This window comes from Bacillus rossius, chromosome 8 (assembly GCF_032445375.1).
Source record: "Bacillus rossius redtenbacheri isolate Brsri chromosome 8, Brsri_v3, whole genome shotgun sequence".
NCBI lineage: Eukaryota > Metazoa > Arthropoda > Insecta > Phasmatodea > Bacillidae > Bacillus > Bacillus rossius.
The window spans coordinates 36,714,284-36,737,773 of record NC_086336.1 but is presented as its reverse complement, the minus strand read 5'-3'; the positions used below and the strand labels follow the sequence as shown (position 1 = coordinate 36,737,773).

The window sequence follows — 23,490 nt, the reverse complement described above, 5'->3', positions numbered from 1 at the left end:
CTAATGTTGGCAGCCTCGATCAAGAGCCTCGGGATACGAAGGAACGCTTGCCGACGGCAGGAAAGACTTGCCTGGTTGTGGGGAGAACGAGCGCTTCTCCTGCGCAGCACGGCTATGCCGACGATGACGGCCGCCATCAGGGCGATGCCGGCGAACGCCAGGGTGAAGTACACGCTCTTGCTCTCGCGGTGGTACACCTCGCGCCTCACTGAGAACGTCTGAAAGCACCCGCGACGACATCACGTTCCCGCACGCCCCGTGCTTGCGATAGTTTTAACTGCACAGTTCAGCAACAAAGATCGTTTAATAAAGAAAATTGTTTTCAGCACACTGACAGTTAAAGACATTTTGTTTAGACTTTAGAGTATCTCCAGTCAAAAGGCTGTATGGAAGAAATATTTGGCATGGAAAGTTGGTACTGTTGAAGTGTAGATACTAGAGGTTATTAGTAGAGCCAAGATTTTATAGTGTTATGAAAAAGGACTTTTCGTCATTAAGAATTGTGGATTTCGTCTTTATCGTCATAAAAAATTAAAACACATGTAATAACATGTACACATCTAGCAGAGCTGCCTTGATCAAATGCTTCAATAATTCGTGGTTAGAGACTTAAAATATGCACATTAAACAATACTATGTTGAGAGTACATAAAAAATTAACAACTAAAATATTTAGTATTCTTATGCAGGTAAGTACTGTTCCTGAGTTCAGGAGAGAGTCTAAATTAATTAAAATAGAAACTACAGGTAAACGTTTGTTCTATAAATGCAATATAATTAAGCTCAGGAAAAAGCCACCATTGTCAGCAGTTCAGCATTCTCTGGTTTTAGAGATCTTCTTCTGTCACTTACAACTACAGAATACTTAGAAAAAGATCTTTCTGAGTCCACATTCGTTGCAGGTATCCATATTAACTTTAAAGCAGCAGCTGCAAATTCAGGATAATCCACTTTCATTTTGTTTACTTTATGGGCCCAACATTGTATGTGGTACATGTGGTCACCAAATACACCTTCAAGGGTACCAGCAGATTTTGTCATGTACCTGGCACTATCTGTAACATACGCAATTATGTTTTCTTCCTTGACTTCATATTTGGAGCATACATCAATCACTGCCCGAGAACAACAAACAGCATTTGCTGCATCAAGGACACAAGAAGCCCCTAAGATAACATCTTGTTCAGCACCTGGTTTCTGAATTTTAAACAAGATGTTGAAAACACAATTATTACTCTTGTCAGTGGTTTCATCTGCGAGTATGACCACATCTTGCCCCAAGAGCTGCTGCTTGATTTCCACTTCTTTTTTCTCTCTAAGTAGGGGAATGTACTTTTTCCTCATCCAATCCGCTGTTGGAAGATCACCAGCACCACTTACATGCTTCTGCATCCATGCAGTCAGCTTGCTGTTGTCAAGTTTCTCAAGAGGAATACCTGCAGCTACAAAGGCTTCAACAGTTTCGAGAACAAAATCTTTTGTTTTTTTTGCGCATACTATTTGCGCCACTCCTGCTTCTGGGATAGAAAGCTGTCGTTTCAAAGTGCATGGGGATCGTTTAGCTTTTACATGTTTGTCGCTAATTATGTGCTTGTTTACCGTGTCCTTACGTTCATGCTCCAAACGGCAATTACAATATTTACAGAAAAGTATTTTTCCGTCACTGACATATAATCCCTCATTCTTAAACTCGTCAGCACGTGATGCCGCAGTAGCTTTATTTTTCGGCATGATTAAGAAATTTAGCTTTCATTTATGCACGTCATTTGTAAACAAAGCCCGGAGGTACCAAAAACTAGTATTTACTGAAGTTTTAGCGAAAAAATAAACCGCGGGAAGCCTACTTTTTACAGGCGAGAGAGCCATATACTCAACCCGAAGTAAAAGGTTAGGTTATGTCAGGTCAGTGAAATAAATGTTTTTATTTATTTTCCGGGAGGGTTGGGTAGGTAAGCGTTATTTAAAATATTTAATGACCGTAAAATAAATAAATTCTTGCAATATGGTGCTTTTTCATTAGCGATCGGAAAACTTCGATTATGTTACGATTTTGGCACTCTCGCCTGTGAAGTGTGAAATGAAAATGAAGGCTTCACGGTAAACTGCTTATTCAACAAGCACACAAAATTGCGTTACAGTGAAATTTCATTAAATATTAAGTGATCATTAAATATCAATGTTCGCTTTTATTTTATTTTCATACGTATTTATTTAATGAATGCAGTTTTTTTCACGTGTATTTTTCAAAGGATACAGCAAACAAGGCGCTGAGATTTTTCACGTTGTTGTGTTTGTTAACTTGATAATTTTAAGTTACGATCGTCAGTTGTTAATATTGCGTGATCTCTAGTGGCTAGATGCGTTTAAAAACCCTAACCTAACTCCGATAACAATCTTTTTTTGTTCGTGAAATCGTCAATTTTTGTGATATCTTGTAATTTTTTAAGATGAATAATTAACACATTAAATAACCACCACACTGCAGTTGGATGACGACCATTTCTTCTACAAACAGATACGGAATTTTTGTCAATCAACCAATAGTCGGTAGTTAACGATTTAAATCAATATTGAGGTGTTTATTTGTGGTTAGAAAACATTTCGCATTTTTCGCGGTTTGGGATGAATTTCGCGTGAAAATTCGCGATTTCGCATAAAACCATATAATCTTGGCTCTAGTTATTAGTAGGTTTGGCATAATGAAAAATTAATTTTTTGGAAGCTGTTGTTTTAAAAATTGGTTCAACAATAAATATAATGGCATATTTAGAGCAAGGTGGGGCAGCTGTAAGACTCTGAACTTGCATTTCAGAGAATGCTGATTTCGAATTCACATCCAGTATTTCTCAATTTTTTTTTTAATGTTTTCCCAAAATCACTACAAGGAAATGCTGGGATGGTTTCTTACCACAGGCAACCGAGCATCGCACGTTTCTTTCCCTACATCCCGGTCTTGAGTCACTGAGTGTAACTGTTTTCAGTTACCTCGGTGTCGACAAGTTCGAAAGAAAAAAAAACATGACCAGAAGAAATTTAGTGGGCTTCATGAGTGGAGGCTGTACAATGCACGAAGAAGGATTTCACCTGTAGATATTCAGACCATCAGTGTAAAGCACATTCACCACAAAAGCTTGTACCGACTTACTCATGCAAGCACCATCCAAGCTAACATGGCCACTTTCCTTAAAACTTCCAAAATCATATTAAATAATGGTGAACTTTAAGCAAGAGGCTCTTAAAATGATTAGGTTATCTTATGTTCAATGTCGTCTTATTTTCTAGATCATCTTACATTCAATGATGTCTTACGTTCAAAAGCATCTTATGTTCTGAGAGGTTGGGTTGTTCCGAGGTTGTCTTATGTTCATCTAATTTTCTATGGTGTGCAATGTTCCTGGTTGTCTTTATGTTTGAGGTCCTTTTATGTTTGAGTAGTTACAGTGGCGTATGGGGGGGGTGTTAGGAAGAATGCCCCCCCCTCCCTCCCCCGTATTAAAGCAGGGGGTCCGGGGGTCCTCCCCTGGGAAAATTTGGATTTTAAGGTGTAAAATAGTGCTATTTTAGCAGTTTTCGGTACTTGAATTTAAATTATTGTAATGGTAACAATTTTATTAATTTTTTAATATGAAATTTGTTTGAGTGATGAATAAGAAATTTAATTAAAGATTTGGTGCTAAGAGGGGGCGGGGGGGGGGGGGGTTGAACCCCTAACCCCCCCCCCCCCCGCTACGCCCCTGAGTATTTATGACTTTTAAAATTAAAATCAACGTTACGAAACGTTGAACATTGTCGGTGTGAAAGAGTCGTGGGAACGACGGGGACTCACCGGCTCGCCGTGACTGACGGCGTGCGTCTGAGCGTGGGCCACCTTGGCCACCTCCTGGTGGTGCAGGACGGCCGGGCCCGGCGTGGCAGCGCTGCTCAAGTGCTCGTCCTCCATCGTCTCCGGGTCGAACCTCTCGCTGTCGCCCAGCGTGGCCTCCACGTGCTGCTTCTCCTCCTCCAGCTCCACCCGCTCCTTCTTGCGCTGCTCCTTGCGCTGCTTCTCCAGCTGCCTCTGCCGCTCGCGCTCTGCCCGCACACGCCGGCGCCGTTACGTTCCTCCCCTTACCTTACTGTCGAGTTCCGACACCCTCCCTTACCTTACTGTCGAGTTCCGACACCCTCCCTTACCTTACTGTCGAGTTCCGACACCCTCCCTTACCTTACTGTCGAGTTCTGACCCCCTCCCTTACCTTACTGTCGAGTTCAGACACCCTCCTTTACCTTACTGTCGAGTTCCGACACCCTCCCTTACCTTACTGTCGAGTTCCGACGCCCTCCCTTACCTTACTGTCGAGTTCCGACGCCCTCCCTTACCTTACTGTCGAGTTCCGACACCCTCCCTTACCTTACTGTCGAGTTCCGACACCCTCCCTTACCTTACTGTCGAGTTCCGACACCCTCCCTTACCTTACTGTCGAGTTCCGACACCCTCCCTTACCTTACTGTCGAGTTCCGACACCCTCCCTTACCTTACTGTCGAGTTCCGACACCCTCCCTTACCTTACTGTCGAGTTACGACACCCTCCCTTACCTTACTGTCGAGTTCCGACACCCTCCCTTACCTTACTGTCGAGTTCCAACACCCTCCCTTACCTTACTGTCGAGTTCCGACACCCTCCCTTACCTTACTGTCGAGTTCCGACACCCTCCCTTACCTTACTGTCGAGTTCCGACACCCTCCCTTACCTTACTGTCGAGTTCAGACACCCTCCCTTACCTTACTGTCGAGTTCCGACACCCTCCCTTACCTTACTGTCGAGTTCCGACACCCTCCCTTACCTTACTGTCGAGTTCCGACACACTCCCTTACCTTACTGTCGAGTTCCGACCCCCTCCCACAATCTTTCAACGATTAAGATAAATTGAATAAAGAAGTAAAAAAGTGACACCAACTCGGCTACGAAACATTACAGAGAGATCTCTTGCTATTCTCAGATCATGTTGATTTTTGGATTCTCGTGGAACAAAAATTTCTACCCGAAACCATTCAACACTGGCAACTTCACCAGTCTCTCTACGTGTAAAGCTGAAATAATTTTTTTTTCAGAACACAATAAAGTTAAAAAATTATAAAAAAAAAGGACCAAAGAACAATGTCTATACATTAATCTGCACCTTTGAAAGCAGACTATGTGTTTAGCATTTATAGTAATAGGAAGAGAAAGGAAAGTTATTACTATAAAATTGTTTCTCCATTAAAACTTAACATTAATTTGAACATATTTATGACTTTTTTTTAACGAAATCATCAAACACATGAATTAAGAACAAAATATTTTAAATTCTTAAATAAAAATAAAATATTCAATTTTTTTCTTCAAATAATATTTTAAAATATTTTTTGAGTTGGTGAAGTTCAAAACTCATTCCCTCAATTTTGGTGTAGTTACCATTTATCTTTCTAGATTTTACTATAAAGTAAGCTCAGTTATAGACAAACAAATAAGAAATAATATACCCCCTTTCTTCACAATAACCTGTTTACAGCCCTGCGCAATAGTAAAACATTGGACTTGCTTTCAGGAGGACTTGGGTTTAAATCCTGATACGTCCATCCTGAAGTCACTCTAATGAAATTCTAGGATGATTTTTCAAAAAGACCATTATCCCCCATTTTCCTGACATATAACTGTTCGTCTGTCTCATTACCTTGTAGTTGACAAGAGGAAATTTTTTTTGTTGGACTGTGGGCCTATATATTTTATCATTTCAATCCAGTGAAACTGAAGAATTTTCAAGATCATGGCATGCTTCAGTCACACTAACCCTTATTTGTATGCATATAGAAAACCTATATAAATGGCCACCAGTTTAAATACATAATAAATTGTTGATTAGTAACATCACATAATACAATTAAGAAAAATTTTTAACGTAGCCATAACCACAAACAACACACCCAGAGGCGATTTAATTTTTTCATAATTTTAAATCACAGTATCAATTAGCCATGAGAAAATGTGAGTCACTGTGTACCTTGTATGCAGAATTACTTTTAACTGTGCATTGTCTGTGGATGCAAGTATCATATATGTTTTCTGTAAAAATATAATAATTTATTAACAGAATAATTGAGCATTTTCTGTACTGCATTGATTATTGTTCTTGATTATGTATAAATAAGAAAGACATGATGCTAATACTACTTATCATGTTTCTTTGGCATCCTGACAAGGTGATTTACACCATTCATTGATCGCAGAAGTTTTATTTTTATCATTTCATGATGTATTTGAAAAGTGTTTTAATCCTCAAATACCTGGGCCACACTCATAATGAGTCACGTAGTTCAGTAATGTAGCTGAAGGATGTAGTATTTGAGGAGAAGAGGAAGTGATGGGTAATAAACTCTCATTGAATTGCTTAATCTTTAGACAAAACTCAATATTATTAAGAAATAAACAGCAAATGATTTTGATCACCATACCTTCCTGTTTAGCAGCTACATCAGCTCTATACTTTTCCAAGATGGCTGCCTCAGCATCCCTCGTCATGGCTAGCAGAGATCCGGGAGTCTCATCTTTGCTGCGGAGAGCCTGGATGTAGTCTTCCATAAGCTGACCAATTTTTGTGCGCAGCTCGGGAAACCTTCCAAACCACACTCAAATAATGTCAGACTGCACACAATCGATTGCAGTCCAGCTTACTACGTGCTACATGTTACAGTACAGTCAAAGGTCAAAGGTCAAAAATAATGTCTTTAAAAACTGTTTCGGAATCGAAAGATTGGTAGCACCTTTGCCAGTCAACACTAATACAGCATGATGCGCACCAGGTTCTGAGCAGGCTGGCAGCCACACATGCAACTGAAGTCATGCACTGTCCCTTGACATAAGGCATGACACGCATATCTGGCCAGATTACGAGGGTCTTTGCTACCCACCTCTCTGCTCCCCGCGCACCGTGACGCCTTGAGCTTTGTCACTGATCCTTTAAGCGGCCTGGGAATTCTGCGGGCCCACAGATGATGCCGCCGTGCTTGGAGTGTGACTTAGGGCCATTCTCGATGTTTCGGGCGTCAGGTTGGCCCGGGATGACGCAACATATCACAGCCGGTCTCATCCATACGAAAAGGATGCCATGGGTATGTAAGTGACAATGCGGGCCTTCGCGGGAGTTCAGAGAGTTCTGAGAGTAGGGGAGAGAGTCTCTACCTTGGGAAGTGATACTGGCAATACCCGTGCGATCAGCGGGATATGAAGAGGGCAAGTGGCCCTTGGTGAGCGAACCGGACCTATCGGGAGGCGATACCTGCGAGAAGGCCTGGCGAGCCAGTCGGGTGCTACGAGCGATAGTTGAGGACTGCACTGTGGCGCGGTGTGGGTGAGAGTGCGAAGGAAGCGGACAGAGGCGGACAGAAGAGCAAGCCACTGGAAAGTATTAATGTTTCAATGACCTGTGTAAGACTAATTGTTGTGGGCAGATCTTGAGTGCAGTAATTAAATTTATGGTGTAGACATTAGTAATAAATAAAACTGTACTCAATTGTACAAACCCAGATTTTTCCCCACACTATTTTCGTGACACTATATTCATTTTTTTTGGATGCTGTAAGAGCTTTTAGTACATGGAATGAATATATTGATCGCAAACAAAAAATATATAAAAAAATTAAATCTCAACATAGAAAAAAAAATTCATTTAAAATAAAAGAAAGTGTGCTGCACAAAAGATGTTATTGCCAAAATTACACAAAATTAACATCGACGGTCTACTGATTGTCGAACTACGTAATACGTGAAATAATTTTTATTAAAATTAAAATGATGCTCCTTGACGCGTACATGGCGTGTGTGGCGTGCGTACCTGTCCAGCATCTGGAGCGACTGATTGACCATCTTGTCGATGTCGGTGAGGTGCTCGAGCGTGATGGCCTTCTCCCTCTCCGCCTGCTCGAAGCTGGACGTGAGCAGGTGGCGGTAGTGGGAGATGGTGTGGTGGCGGTCCTTGTGCAGCGCCCGCAGCAGCTTCTGCAGGCACTTCTGCACGCGGTGCGTCTGCAACACCCACACCCCGGTGGCTCACCGGCTCACGGCCTTCCAGGGGCATGGCCAAGGAGGACATCAGGACATCTGAGGGAAGGTACTGCAAAACCTCGTTCATCCGGCCCTTGTATTCTTCATCCGAGCAAACGACAGTTAGCACGTGGTAATGCACTGGATAATATTTTCGTTACATAAATGTAGGATATCTTCGCAAAGATCACCCCAGGCAGCAAAAAAGAACAGTTTACAGTGACGAGGCAGTGCAGTTTTTCCATCAACCCCCCCACCGCCACGCATAATACACTTTACTTGTTAGTATGTTTGATTTCATGGATGTATATTTTCAATGAACCGAATAGTGTTTATTGCACCTTTGTACATCGGGTAAACATTTGATTTGGCATACGACATTCATGACATCACAAAACAATGGCGAATGGAATCCACACACCCTGCCAGCCTGCTTATTGTGATGGTACCGGCTTTACCGCCGACTCATCGGGTTTTGTGGTCCGGCCGAAGAAGAGCCGCCGGACGAATAATTTAAGCCGAACTACTGGTGTTTCTATTAATTTATTATCATATGCTCACAGGCCCCAGGTCACTGGCCAGCACTTATTATACAGCACAGCGGCGCTCAGCCATTCCTCTCGCCTCACACAACACAACTGCCTCTCTACCTAGTTCCTTCCTGCCCTTTCCATGAACAGCACTTTTTTAATCCAACATGGCGGACACCATTGGCTCCACCCACAATCACAATTAAATATTACACAGTTCCTCATACTGGTTGTAAAACACATCTAGATATATTAACCAACTTTGGACTGCTCACCTATGACAATTAAACATTATGATAAGCCACAAAGATTAAAGTTACGTGCGGATGAAGAAATAGTCCCGCGGAGGGATCTGTACCCGACAGCAACATGGAACAGTGTTCTTCACCCATAACATTCTAGAACGAAAGTGGGCCGCCAATGCAACTTCCGGCAATACATTCACATGAGAGCAAAAAGGCACCATCTCCACAATTACATAATTATTAAAATAAGGGAGGTTAACTAGAACAAAAAAAACTTGTTAAATATAAAATGAATAAAAATGGTTATCAGACATAAAAGATCAGAAATAAATCAGTGATCACAATGGTACCTAAATAGTCCGTGATATTTAGTATTTAAAATTATATTAAATTTAATGACAATAGGAATTTGAAATTTAACTGTACCAGCACCATTTTCCATGTTACTGACGGTTACCTCAAAGGACCAAACACATGTTACACCAGGTTAACATCCTTTTCTATAATTATTAAACTATTAAGTGACAGACATTGAAGCATATAAAATTACGTTTCTTGTTCACAAATTAAGGGAATACAATATCAAACACAAAAAAAATAAAGATTACAAATATTCCAATTATGGTTACCGTGAGCAGTCAGCTAACTAGTTAAATTATAATAAAATTGGCCTTTGCCGTAACCCAGGGGAAAATTCATATTTTACAGTAATTTTATTACAGCATTTGGTTTTAATTAATAGTCCAAACAGAGAAAGAAAAACCATAAACATAAGGTATTAGCTCATTTTTGTCCTTCCAGTTGCATTGTAGAAGATGCTCATAAGTTCTTACTAGCTTATTTATTGTGGATTATTTAAATTGTAACACCAGATCGCCATCTGTTTTATATATATATATATATATATTTATTTATTTATTTATTTATTTATTCAAACACCATGATGTCACCATCACATGCTCCTTAAATCACTCACACACGATGCTGTAGATCCTTGTTGTTGGTGCATAGGGAAAAGCATAATGACCCAAAATACATTCACAATTTAAAACAATATAAGAGTGCAGGGATCCACATTAGCACCTATCCCTCTGTAGACAAATATGGGAGGATGGACACTTGACATACCTTTGACAGAGGCCAGCTTACTTCACCCGGCTCGTCCGAATAGAATGCATCCTGGCTACATAAAAAATAACTATTATATATAAATCAAAAAGGTTGGGCGGGTGGAAGGCCAGGTTCTTCACATTATGATCCCAAAGATTGAAGTTGGCCATCTCGACACGTACAGCAAGCCAGCTCACATCCAATATTTTTTTCAGAATCAGGAAGCATCATGTCTGAGGACCGTCCTATCGTACAAGGGCTTTAAATTGTTTTACGCCAACAAAAAAATAGTTTGAACTCTTAAACGTAAATGGTGAGAATATATATTTTTTACGTCTATTAATAGAGCCAGTTAAGTATGTATAAATGATTTGTGATAGGAAATAAATTTCTTACATTTTCCCCATGCAAAACCGTAACATAAGATTATTGACACACAAGAGAAGATAAATGTCTCAACTTAACCATCATGCACAGAAATAATTATAACTCTTCTGAACAGCATTTTGACAAAATATATTTTTCAAAAACTACAAATATTTACCACTATAGTTGCTCGTCTGTACGAATTAAAATATGAAAGAAAATTTTGGGCATTTTGAAATCATTTATACCATAAAATCGGTGGAAACCTGTACACGAAATTCAATGAATAGAAAATTTAAAAAATATTATTAAGTAAAATTAATATCTCATAAGCAACATCTCAATAAGTTCGGTGTCCTATGTATAATTTTAAAATCACACTCTTCTAAGCCTTAAACCTCCTGTAAAATAACAACACTGCCATCTCAGCTGTGAATGCACAAGGACAATAAAGGTAGTGAGACACTTCAGGTGTCTCATGTGATTATGTTTAGTGTTTATTATGTTTAATTATAATTTTAACGTAATTTTTTTAAGTTATGTTTCCATATTTATTTTTATATACGTCTTTACTAGTTTTAGTTAATATTTAATCAAGTACTGTGGTTTACCGTGCGGCTATTGACCCCTGCTGAATGGACTTGTCCACGCATGAGAGAGGGGGAAATTAGCGGAGGGAGGTGTATGACGTCACGGGAGTGTGACGTATGCGGCGAGCGGACTGTTTGGACTCTGGGCAGTCCAGTCTAGTCAGGAGAAGCTTGCGGGCGTTGACCGACGGCGGGTCAGTTGTGAATATGGGTTCCCAGGGTAACTCCGTGCAAGGGAGTTGGGACACGACCCACACTTCGGTATGAACGGTTAACCATGGACACTGCTACGCGGAGTTATCGTTGCCGCGGCCCGCATCAGCTGCATTATATTTTTGATAATTTGGAATGTACGGCAACATATTTCGCATCAACGATTTTAAACTTTTTCGCAAGTCACGAGTGTTAATCCACCACGCCCCGAAGTGCGTCGACCAGCGCCATTTGACTGTGCAACTTGGTCATCTACGCCCAGTCTACAGCCCGGGTACCCGAGGCGCTACAGTTTGGTAAATTTCTACTGCACGGCGAGCACCAATGTAAGTAAAACTTTAATTTATTAATGGTGGAAGAAGAGGTTGTTTTGGGACAGTAGCCAAGATTTCATGTGGACTCTCCCCCCCTCCCTCGCGCGGCGATGAAGGACAGACTTAGACTTATGCGATGGCAAGGTTTTTGTGCTGCAGGTAACGTGATAGCTACGGCCGGGCGTCACGTATAGCATTTGTAAATTTTATGTCGTTTTTTATGTATTTTATTCCACTGGTCTGTAGTTCATGTATTCTAATTTATCCGGAATAAATTTAAATGTTTGTATATAAAGTAATTGGTCTGAACGCTGCAATAACCTACTGCATACACAATCAAACTTGTAATTTAGTTTTGCGTCTCTACCGCGTTTACGCAACTAGCCTTGGCGAAGTCAAGGTTAGCGGGGTTGAAAAACAATGCTTGTAACTGGCAGTGCAGGTAGAGATGGACGTGGGCTGTTTGCCCCCGCACGGGGTAATTTTTTACACCCCACAGTAGGGTATTTAATGTTTCGGTATTCAGCCGCCAATTTTCAATATGGCCGTGGTTGTTAAAATTAAATAAAAGTTGAAGAAACCACTTTAATGTAGAACTGCCACCAATAATTATCAAATGAAAAATAAAAAACTATTTCTGGTTTTTTGTTATATTGAAATACAATTCCAATATCATCAAAATTTTGGGTTAAACATAACTTTTAAAACTAGCAGGCATGTTGTCTTTGAGAGTGATATAAGAAATTCCCGGAGAAATAAGTAATTCAAGCATAATCCCAGGTTTTTTCCAGACAATGAAAATTCATGTTTATTTCCCACTTTTCCCTAAATTCAAGGCTGTTGGCCACCCTGTAGCACTTTGTTAAAATAAGGTGCATTCAAACAACATTAAGTAATTTTTTTTTACCTCAGAGTCAACAGATAAAAGTAGTTATTAGGCTTACCAATAAAAAAAATTGTTTGATAAACCATTAAATGCAAAAAAATTCCAAAACAAATTCTTAGCTGCTTCCTTGTCACAAGTATTTCATGTTAAAATAGTGACAGCCATTAAAGGTCCTAAACTACTTGTTGGCTTCTGGTTGGAGGTCACATCCTTGTGAATGATGATGTGCCCAATGTTTCGGCATGCCTTGTTGGAGCTATCTACAAGGATGATCAACAACTAAGGCCTGGTGTTCCGGTGCAAGGAGGCAGATTGCAGCTGAGCTCAAGGACCAATCACGGCACAGTTGTGATCTGGCCCTACATAAATACCGCGCCAGAACACCAGGCCCATAGAACAAGGAGGGAGATATAGCAATGCGACTCTTACTGTGGCAACTGAAACCATGTTTTGTGCAACATGTAACCCTGTCTGTTGGGTGGGCCCGTAACTACTACAAAAAACTCTAAGAGGAGGGACCAATCCAAAATGTTAGGTTTATGTTTATTTAAATACTTGATGACTAATATCTTAGTAACAGAGATTTAAACTGTGAGGTAAAGATTTGTAATAAAAAATCATGTTAAAAATAAATAAGTAAGAGATACAAAATTTCTGGTATGCCAAACCACAAAATATGTGGCTACCAAAGTAAAGTTAATTAAATTTTACATGTTTGTTTCCCTGATAATAACTTATGCATCACTTCTCACAATCAATATAGCTATGTTAGTAATATAATATTAAATCTACTATGTAGCAGGTGGGCCAAAAACTGCTTCAACAAACTAGGCCTCAGTCTTGGCAATTAGATTTCTCCCCCAAGACCAGGCCTTGATGATGGTTGCCCCACGGCAAGCATAAACATCGAGCACTTCATCATTTACAACGATGTGGCTTCAACCCAGAAGCCAGAAGTAGTTGGTGACTGGCCATGAAAGCTTACGATATAGATAATAAAGACCCTACCAGCATGGACACTTCATTTGTCTGTGAGGCTCAAGAATGTTTGGAGTACGAAGGGTGATGTTTAATAGCGCAAAAAGTGGTTTCACTTCTACATCTATTAATTTGTTCCAAGCAATTATAAAACTTTCTACTATTGTGTAGGATACAGAAAATCTGTAGCAAAGTCAAATGCAATCTTCTAACCTTTTTTTTCCATTGATGCATAGAGTAAGGAAGGTTTAGGTATTCAAGTACATGAAAATGTAGTCTGAGACAAGATAGGGCTAAAACTTAGTGTTTCTAGTATGAATAAATATATTAAATTTTATTTTTCTTAGTTGAAAAAAAAAGAACATTCTCTCTATAGATACTTAACATTCGTATAGTATATAAGCAGTGCCCTTTAGATTTGACATATTCTGTCACCCAGCACCATGGAGCCCTGCATGTACTGATAGTTTGGGGTGGATTTGGACGTTTTCTGACACACTGTCTTAACAGTATAACTTTTCTCGATGTTTATTTTATAATATTTTACAAAAGGAGATTTGAATTTCATTACGAGGGTGGAGGGGGTGATAGAACAACTTTTCCCCGCTGTTTGCTTTCAAATCCTTTCCATCAGTTGGTGCAAACGATAGATTTTTTTTAGGAGGAGGAAGACAGATATTCCCCCGATCAGCCCTCCTGCGTACGCCTCTGTGTGATATGTAGTATCAAAAAACTTTTTTTTTACAATAGTAACGCTCTTGTGTGTTTTTTCTTGAACAACAGAGGGGGAGGGGGAGGGGCAAGGGTATTTTTCCCCCCCCCCCCCCCCCGAAAACCTTGAAGTGGGGGCAAACGGGGGCAAAGAAAGTGCTGTGTAATCAATTTTTAGATGATAAAACTGCTTAAATAGCACCATTTTCCACCTTGAAATACAAATTTTCCCGGGGGAGGATCCCCGGGCCCCCCGCTTCAATAGGGGGGATCGATGATTCTTTATAAAAAGGTATATTGCCCACTCCCCTTTGGAAATTTAGTTGTTGCGCCCCTGCTGCCGAGCAGTTGACGCCCTAAGCAGGCAGGTGCCTCGGGAAACAAGATGCTGCAGCGGAAGAGAGCCGGACTCACGTTGGGTGGGTTGTCGTTGAGGGCCTGCGTGTAGCAACCCATGGCCTCCTTCTTGCGCTCGTTGATGTGCGCCATGACCCTCTGCTGGTGCATGGCCACCAGCTGGTGCTTCTCCGCGTCCCCCTCCTCCTCCAGGGCCTGCACCGTCTTCTGGAACCTCTGGGTCATGCGCTTCTTGAAGTCCTCGGCGGCCTTCGGGTCGCTCGAGCGCATGTCCTGGTACCGCTCCTCCAGGTCTGACCAGTCTTTCATCACCTGGGAGGCAAACGGCAGCACTCACATTACAGGGATAACATCGCTTGCTGCTGCATGCGGGAACATGTGCAGAATTTAATTTCGGGAGGAGGTAGAACCACATTGTCCGCTGTTTGCTTTCAAACTATTTTTTTTATTTTGGTGGCAATGATAAATGGTTTTAGGGTTCGACGGGGGAGGGAGAGGGAATATATAACCCCACAAAACTGTGTATGCCCCTGATTGTATGGATGCCAATGTCTGTTCCTATTCTTTCCTTTCAACACAAAGATAGATAAATCTTCCAATGTCACCATAGCCACTTTAAAAGTCCAGTAATTTTGAAAGACACAGCTATACAAGTGCATGTTTACATTTGTATCAATGCTAAAATCATCCGACTCTTACATGTAGAGATTATGTTATACTTTAAGAGTATATTATCAGTCTTTTGCCAAATAAAGTATGCTCAGAAAAGCTAACTATAGATATGAAACAATGCTCTAACCAGATAGGCTTAACAATTTGGAAAAATTTTTAGTACAGAGATAATTATTATGTAAACAGTTATCTTATACTTACTGTAATCGTTTGGAGATTTATGATGAATCAAAAATATGTTATGAAGCTTACAAATTGTTATGCAAGAAAAATTATTAGAAGTATGCCAATTTTAATAAGCATTTGTGTTGTATTTTAACCTCTACCATATAAATGACTGCTTAAAATAAATTAGTGATAATTACTAAGTAATTTTATCTTTTAAAGCAGTTAAAAATTTTAATTAATTAAAAACAAATTATATAATTTTATGTTCCTTTCACACAGTGGATATGGAAAATGGTGATGTGGGTCTGACCTATGAAGTTCAAAATAAAATAATTAATTAATGTAAAAAGTTTTGTTAACATTGTATGAATAAATATGTGCTTAATTGTCTAATTGAAATCAGTATTGTTAAGAGTTGGTAATAGGACATGAGATGAGAATGTTGCAGGGACCACATTCACATACTGGGGGAATGCCATGACTGAGAACACCCACCGCCTCGTCATGGCAACATTCGCCCAAAGAATCCAGGGTCCGACCCCTGCGAGGCAAGTGATCTTACCGCTGTGCCGCAGTTGGGCCCATTCGTCGACGCCAAGGTCATTACGGAGCGAGGTGGCATAGTGGCACTAGCATACCAGAGGACCCAAGTCGGGCCATCGTGATTTCAGTTTCCCATGCTTTCTCAAAATTTCTCCAGGCAAATGCTGGGTTGATTCCTTTCCCAACATACCTGGACTGTTTTGTGCGACTCTAATTACCTTTCTGTCGACAATACCTTAAAATAAAAATATAAATTTGCACAAATGAGGTGTGGAAAAAAAAAAAAAAAAGGAGATGTGGTAAAGCACTCGATAAAGCAAGCGTAGTCAAGGGCTGATTTAAATTATTATTTTTGGACATATATCCTTGCTAATTTGCACTGTATGTGATACAGAACACCTGACTGTCTGCAACTGTCTTGTCTTGAAAAGCCTACTGTGCTCATCTGTCATGTTGTCAGAATGCATGTTTAATTTCCTTGCTGGGTTCGCATGTGTCACTGTATTGCCCAGATTATCTGTTTAGTATCAATGTTGTGTTCCTCTGCCTGTCAAAGGTTGTTTTCTTTTCCCCTCTGTAGGTACTGTTTTTATTGTTGCAAATGACACCACGTCGTCAGCCCGCTGTGTTGGTCTGTGCTGTGATATTGATCTGACTAAATTCCTTCTTCCACGGAAATCTCTATGCTATCCATACTAAATTATCATTTAAATCAATATTCCCCACTGCAAGAATCATTCAAAGAACATAGTCGCTTGCAGTGGCGGAACCAGTTTCGAATTTAGGAGAGGGCGGATGTCCGGAGGATTTCTGGCCAAAATCTTAAAAAATATATATAAAAGTCCTTGAAAAGTGTTAATAAAAACTTAAATTTAACATGATTTTTAATGGAAATAAAAGACAGTTCAGTAGCTATAATATACATTTTAACAGGGGCGCAACAACAAGGGGTGGGGGGAAGGGTATTTTGCCCCACCTCCCTCTGAAACCATGAAGTGGGGGCAAGCGGGGGCAAATAAAGTGCTGTGTAATCAATTTTTAGATGATAAAACTGCTTAAATAGCACCATTTTCCACCTTGAAATACAAATTTTTTTTCCGGGGGAGGACCCACGGACCCCCCCCCCCCCCCCACCGCTTCAATATGGGGGGGATCGATGATTCTTTATAAAAAGGTATATTGCACCCCCTCCCCCTTTGGAAATTTAGTTGTTGCGCCCCTGCATTTTAACAACCGATATGACGGGTCCGGTGTGGGTGTACACGCACCTTGGTGACCTTCTCCCGGTGCATCTCCTCGAGGCGCTGCTGGGCGTCCTTGTAGGCCTGGTGCTCGAGCCGCGCGTCGAAGTGCGTGAAGTAGGGGTCGGGCGTGGGCGAGGCCGCAGCCGTGCCGGGCGCCTGCGTGGGGCTGGGGCTGGGCGCGCCGGCCGGCGGCGGGGCGCTCGTGCTGGTCGCCGACCTGCCCTCCTCCTCCTCATCCTCCTCCTGCTGATCCTCCTCCTGCTCGCCCTCGGCGCCGTCCTCCTGCTCCTCGTCCGCGTAGCTGTCCTCCTCGTCGCCCTCGTCCTCGTCCTCGTCCTCGTCCTCGTCCTCGTCCTCCTCGTCGGCCGCCGCCTCGTCCAGCAGGTCCGTCTGCTTGCCCTTCAGCGCCGCCAGGTCGATGGGCTTCCGAGGCTTCACGTTGTCTGCACATACACACACGCATCTCCACATTCGGGCACATGCACAAAGAACTATTAAAACACAACATTGCTGTTTCCTTTAGTACAAATGTCACATACACGATTTTTTTAAATCTTATAATAGCATGACGACATGAATTTGTATAGTTAGTTTAAATGCAACAATGGCTCTACTCTAAGGTCCGGGCGTAGGAATTTAAAATGCATCGTTTTGTCCCGCTGGATGAGGGGAGGGGGAATTGAGGAGAAGCGCTCGCCACTGTAGATTTTTACCATCAAAACTAGATACATCTTTAGTGTTATCTCAATGTTTGGGAAAGTGTTCTGCACACCCCTTTCCATGATAAGCTTGTACATGAAATTGTCAGTGCTGATATATTTTGGCTCCTCGTCATTGAATATATTGGCAAATGTTACAAACCGACAGACTTCATCGATAAATGTAATGTTCAAGTCATCTGAATAACACCTGAAGAGTTGCTCTGCTGCTACCTTAAGCTCGTCTGAAGACAGTTCTTTCAGATGGCTAAAAAAGCTAAAATGGCTTCATAATCTTTATATGCTTGAAGACGTTGGTCAATAGAAGCGATATACTGATCAATAACAGGCAAGAAAGTTTCTGTTCTGTATTTTTTTTTCAGAAGGGCCATAATCCAATGGGTTAAGACGTACATTTCGGCGCTTGTGTCGAGTTTTCGTCTGAACATTCTCTGTTGAACCAGACATCTCTTCGCCTTGCTTCTCATAAGTTTCGAAGGAGTCACGATTTGATGCGACATAGTTTTTAAGCTGGTCAGTGACGCCACAGCAGTATTTAGATCGAGTTTTGCAAGTTGCAGATGTTTGCTAGTAGCATCTGTTCTTTGAAAGATATCATTTCAGCAGATGATGTAAATACCAATTTCAAGCTGATCCATCTGTGTTAACTGCTGTTTCACACCGTACACAGCCGTTTTCTTCGAAGTCATCAGCAATCTGTTTAAGTACATCCTTAATCTGCTGATAGTCATGCTTAAGTACTTCAGTTGCTTCAGCTCTGCAGAACAAACGCATTGTTGTGACATATTTGAGAGTAAATGCTGAGTCATTATTTTTCAAAGCCTCAGTCAGAAGCTGATGTCGATGCGTTGAAACTGTGAAGAAGAGGAACAGCTTTTCAAGGAAGTCAAAAAAAATGTACAGCACTCGAGCAGCTTTCTACAGCATATTTAGCAACCAGATTTAGAGAATGTGCCGTACAAGGAATCCAAGATGCAAGATTATTCTTCTCTTTTACTTTAGCTTGTAGACCATTGTACTTTCCACTCATTGCAGAGGCATTGTCATAACTTTGACCGAAGCAGTTTCCCAGGTCTAAGTCATGTCTCTTCAAAGATTCCACCAAGCCATTGAACATGTCTTTAGCGCCATGGCCTTTGTTTGCCATGAATGTTACAAAGCGTTCCACGAGGCCATACGGTGTGGAGTCCAAATATATGGAACAGTATTTTGATTTCTTAACTATAGGAATAATTTTTCCGGAGAATTGTTCACCCATTACACTGGTAAGTTCTTCCATTATTGTAGATGACAGGTAGTTTGCGTGACCCTTGCAGAGACTGGCTTGAGTTTTGATATGCTGTGCAAGAAAGTCGCCATACTGGGCGATTAGTTCAAGGACACCCACAAATGTTTATATTTCTAGGTGATCAAACCAATTAGTTATCTCCTCTAAATGCTAAGCCACGCTCGGCAATAAACTGAATAACATTTACTATTTGCTTCAACACTGATCTCCAATAATGCTCCAGACGCTCGACCTGTTGTTTCAGCTCAGTATCAACTCGCCCAATCGCTTTCAACCTCCTATTGAAAGCAACCGCGTAGCCCTTCACATGTTCCGGTGACCTCTCATGACTTTGTATAAAGAAATAACTTCAACCACCGGAGGTGCTGGGATAACGCAAAGCATAAATGCCCGGGTGAGAATACGAGCCCGGTATTACTGCGAAAACTATTTTGTAGTGATACAGTTGTTTTCGTGTTACATGTACGAATTTAAATATGTGTAAGTTAACGTGAATATTTCTGTTCCATTAAAAAAAAAAAAAATTGACAGTGTGTCGAAGAGGCGAAAGACGGGGAGGGGGAGGGGGGGAAGCTAGAGAATCTCCGGAGAACTGAGAAAGTTGTCGGCGGGAGTCCCCCACCAGGAGCGGAAAGGGGGGGCGGGGGACATTAGCGCGAGCGGCCCTGCTGCTAATCCCGCGCCAGCACTGGCAGAGGGGCCGACCAATTAGTGACGCGGCTCTGCGGGCGTTAACACTAGCCCTCTCCTGCCCCCCCCCCCCCCCCCCCCATACCTCGAGGGCGCGGCGCGCTGCGGCAACACGCAGCCTCGTCATGAGCGCTTCGTCTGACTCAAACTTGCACCGACTCCCAGCCCCCGCCTGCGGTCACCAATCTGTACTCTTACAGAAGAATCCTCTGGAAACCAGTTGCCAAGGAAATAGTTTGTAATGCCACATAAAAGAGATATTGCAAATTTGTACAACACACGGCTGTGGTTATTTTTGCATATATGAAATACGTATTTAGAGATATTTCTCAAAATATTTCAATTTATGTTTCATTCAAACATAATTATTTTAAACCATCGAAAAGACAATCGAATATTCAAAAAATTTATTTTACTTTGTTGTAATGCTTATTGTGTGCGCAGTTAATACTGGGAAGCTATTCAGGGAACGGTTTGCGAATAGCTTTAACTTTTGTAGTTTCTGGGACCACACAAAGTATAAATTTCCAGAATAAAAAATCTAACACAGTTTAACTGCGAACACTATTATGCAGTGATACGTTTTTTTAAATGTAAATGTACAAAATTTACAAATGTCTGTAATTTTACATTAATATTTCTGTTCTATTTACAAAAACTAATTTACAGAGTAACTAGACCCCGGCGTATAACTGTTACTCGATTTTTTTTTAAAGCAAAACATTCGCTTGGTCTATGGCTATTGAATATTTTATTGGATGTTAAGAAAACACGTATTTTCCGGGGCACGCGATATTTCTTGGGCCGGTCTCAATGAGAGGCTGGAAGGGTTGAACTCCGAAGCTGCTGTACTGATTGGCTCTGTAGACATTTTCTGTACAGAAAACTGTGGCACGGTATTTGAAAAAATCTCCCTTAACGTTTCGTCGAGGACATTATAGACGGACCAGCAATAAGGGAATATAAGTATATAAGGGGTCAGTTGAATGAAAATAAAAATATTTAATGTTGCTCTGCCTTATGAGTGGGCATGTATTTTCGCGAAATAATCTGACGGCTCACTAGATTAAAATTAGGTATGTCCGCGCTAGCGATTGCGACCTTCACAATAAAAAAACGTTTGTACTTTTTACGAGGAAAATCCTTGGAAACACATTTGCCAACAATATTACTTGTAACACTGCAAGGCAGAACTTTGTAAAATTGCAAATGGTACAAAGCTCTGCCTTACAATTTTACAAGTGATACCGTTGGCAACTGCATTTCCAATTGTTTTCCTTGTAACAGTACAAAATATGTTTTACGGTGTTGTAAATTACGGCCGTCTGCAAGAGAAGCCATTTCCCTGTTTGGCCGTACATTCAGGACGTATTTGCTTCCGCACTGGATGGCTGTGATTGGTGTGCTGGCAGTAGACATGCGCCTGAAACAAACCCTGCCAACCATGAAACACACACATTGCTACATTCAAAGTTGTAACGCAAATCTGGTCAGGAGATCTTTCGCGACACTTCATTTACACACGAATATCTGTCAACAATGATATTTAACGTGTGTCTATAAGCACGGTGGTCATGATTAGACACCCGAAAAATTCGCGGGTTAATTTCGTGTTATGCTAAAATTCAAATAAGTATACTTTAGTGCTGCTTCTGTCATTGGTCCACTGTTAATCTGGAGGACTGGGGGCCAATTAGAGACCCTCACTCATAGAAGTGTCGAATCACAGGCCACCCAGTCGAGACGACTCACAAGTCAGCAGCCAATGAACAGTTGGCATTGGCCCGAGTGTGTAGAGGATACTGGAGTCTATCCTGGAGGTCATTGAACCCGCGAATTTTTTGGGTCTCTAGTCATGATCACTAACCAGGAATGAAGAAATAAATTTACGTCACTGTGCGACGTAAATCCCTGCCAAACCAAAGTGAAAATGTTAATAAAACATAAGAGTAACTTTTCCATCAAAGCTTTGGGGTTTGGGGAGAGAGGGTAAAAGCCAAGTGCCTTCGACCACCTTCTTTTTTTTTTTTCTTATCCGCCACTTCTCGCCTACGTCCACGAGAAGGAACGTAGTAAGGCCTGTCGCCTTGTCCCCTCACGCCGAAGCAACGCGGGCCGATCAATACAGGCTCCGGCCCGCGCATGCGCAGGTCGCGCGACCTAGGCCTGGGGCGGTCTCTCCGTCTCTCTTCCCCCCGCGCGGGGAGAGCGCAGGGCGACAGGGGGGCGCGCGTTGCTACACGACAAATCACGGCCCTCGAATATAACCCCCCCCCCCCCCCCCCCCCATCCCTTTGCCAGTGACGCGGGCGGGACGTGTGTCAAGTTGGCGACCACACATTGGAATTTCAAGGTCAAAATTTGTCACGAATTAGTGCTCAATTTGTGCTAATTTGTGCCGTAGAAATCAGAATTTGTGCTGCATTACGTAAAAAGTTATAGCATTTATTAAGGTGGTCGCCAACTTGACGTCAAGTTGGCGACCACCCAAAGAAAATATCAATTTTTTGAAATGAATTTTATGTCACGAATTAGTGCTCAATTTGTGCTGCCAGAAGCCAAAAATTCGAGCTTATCGCAACGTAAACTAAAAAGTTATAGCCCTTGATATGTTTGAAGCGAATTGACAGCTGGCGACCACACATTGGAATTTCAAGGTCAAAATTTGTCAAAAATTAGTGCTCCATTTGTGCTAATTTGTGCCGTAGAAATCAGAGTTTGTGCTGCATTACGTAAAAAGTTATAGCATATATTAAGGTGGTCGCCAACTTGACGTCAAGTTGGCGACCACCCAAAGAAAATATCAAAGCTCAATTTGTGCTAATTTGTGCCGTCGAAATCAGAATTTGTGCTGCATTACGTAAAAAGTTATAGCAAATATTAAGGTGGTCGCCAACTTGACGTCAAGTTGGCGACCACCCAATGAAAATATCAATTTTTTGGAATGAATTTTATATCACGAATTAGTGCTCAATTTGTGCTAATTTGTGCCGTAGAAATCAGAGTTTGTGCTGCATTACGTAAAACGTTATAGCATATAGTAAGTTGGTCGCCAACTTGACGTCAAGTTGGCGACCACCCAAGGAAAATATGAATTTTTTGGAATGAATTTTATATCACGAATTAGTGCTCAATTTGTGCTTCCAGAAGCCAAAATTTCGAGCTTATCGCAACGTAATTTAAAAAGTTATAGCCCTTGATATGTTTGAAGCGAATTGACAGCTGGCGACCACACATTGGAATTTCAAGGTCAAAATTTGTCACGAATTAGTGCTCAATTTGTGCTAATTTGTGTCGTAGAAATCAGAGTTTGTGCTGCATTACGTAAAAAGTTATAGCATATAGTAAGTTGGTCGCCAACTTGACGTCAAGTTGGCGACCACCCAAGGAAAATATCAATTTTTTGGAATGAATTTGATATCACGAATTAGTGCTCAATTTGTGCTGCGAGATGCCAAAATTTCGTGCTTATCGCAACGTAAACTAAAAAGTTATAGCACTTGATATGTTTGAAGCGAATTGACAGCTGGCGACCACACATTGGAATTTCAAGGTCAAAATTTGTCACGAATTAGTGCTCAATTTGTGCTAATTTGTGCCGTAGAAATCAGAGTTTGTGCTGCATTACGTAAAAAGTTATAGCATATAGTAAGTTGGTCGCCAACTTGACGTCAAGTTGGCGACCACTTAAGGAAAATATTAATATTTTGGAATGAATTTGATATCACGAATTAGTGCTCAATTTGTGCTGCCAGATGCCAAAATTTCGAGCTTATCGCAACGTAATTTAAAAAGTTATAGCCCTT

The 23,490-nt window shown here is 41.3% G+C and overlaps 1 protein-coding gene across 1 annotated transcript in view; it reads right to left on the bottom strand.

Moving 5' to 3' along the window:
* LOC134534736 (amyloid-beta-like protein) overlaps positions 1 to 23,490 on the bottom strand; it is a 409,943-nt gene that overhangs the window by 4,710 nt on the left and 381,743 nt on the right. The window contains exons 5-10 of the mRNA XM_063373237.1: positions 17,012 to 17,430; positions 14,418 to 14,672; positions 7,852 to 8,042; positions 6,473 to 6,633; positions 3,827 to 4,071; positions 72 to 218 (exon numbers count right to left, since the gene is read on the bottom strand). Coding sequence (XP_063229307.1) covers positions 72 to 218; positions 3,827 to 4,071; positions 6,473 to 6,633; positions 7,852 to 8,042; positions 14,418 to 14,672; positions 17,012 to 17,430 — 1,418 coding nt within the window. The remainder of the gene's footprint in view (positions 1 to 71; positions 219 to 3,826; positions 4,072 to 6,472; positions 6,634 to 7,851; positions 8,043 to 14,417; positions 14,673 to 17,011; positions 17,431 to 23,490) is intronic.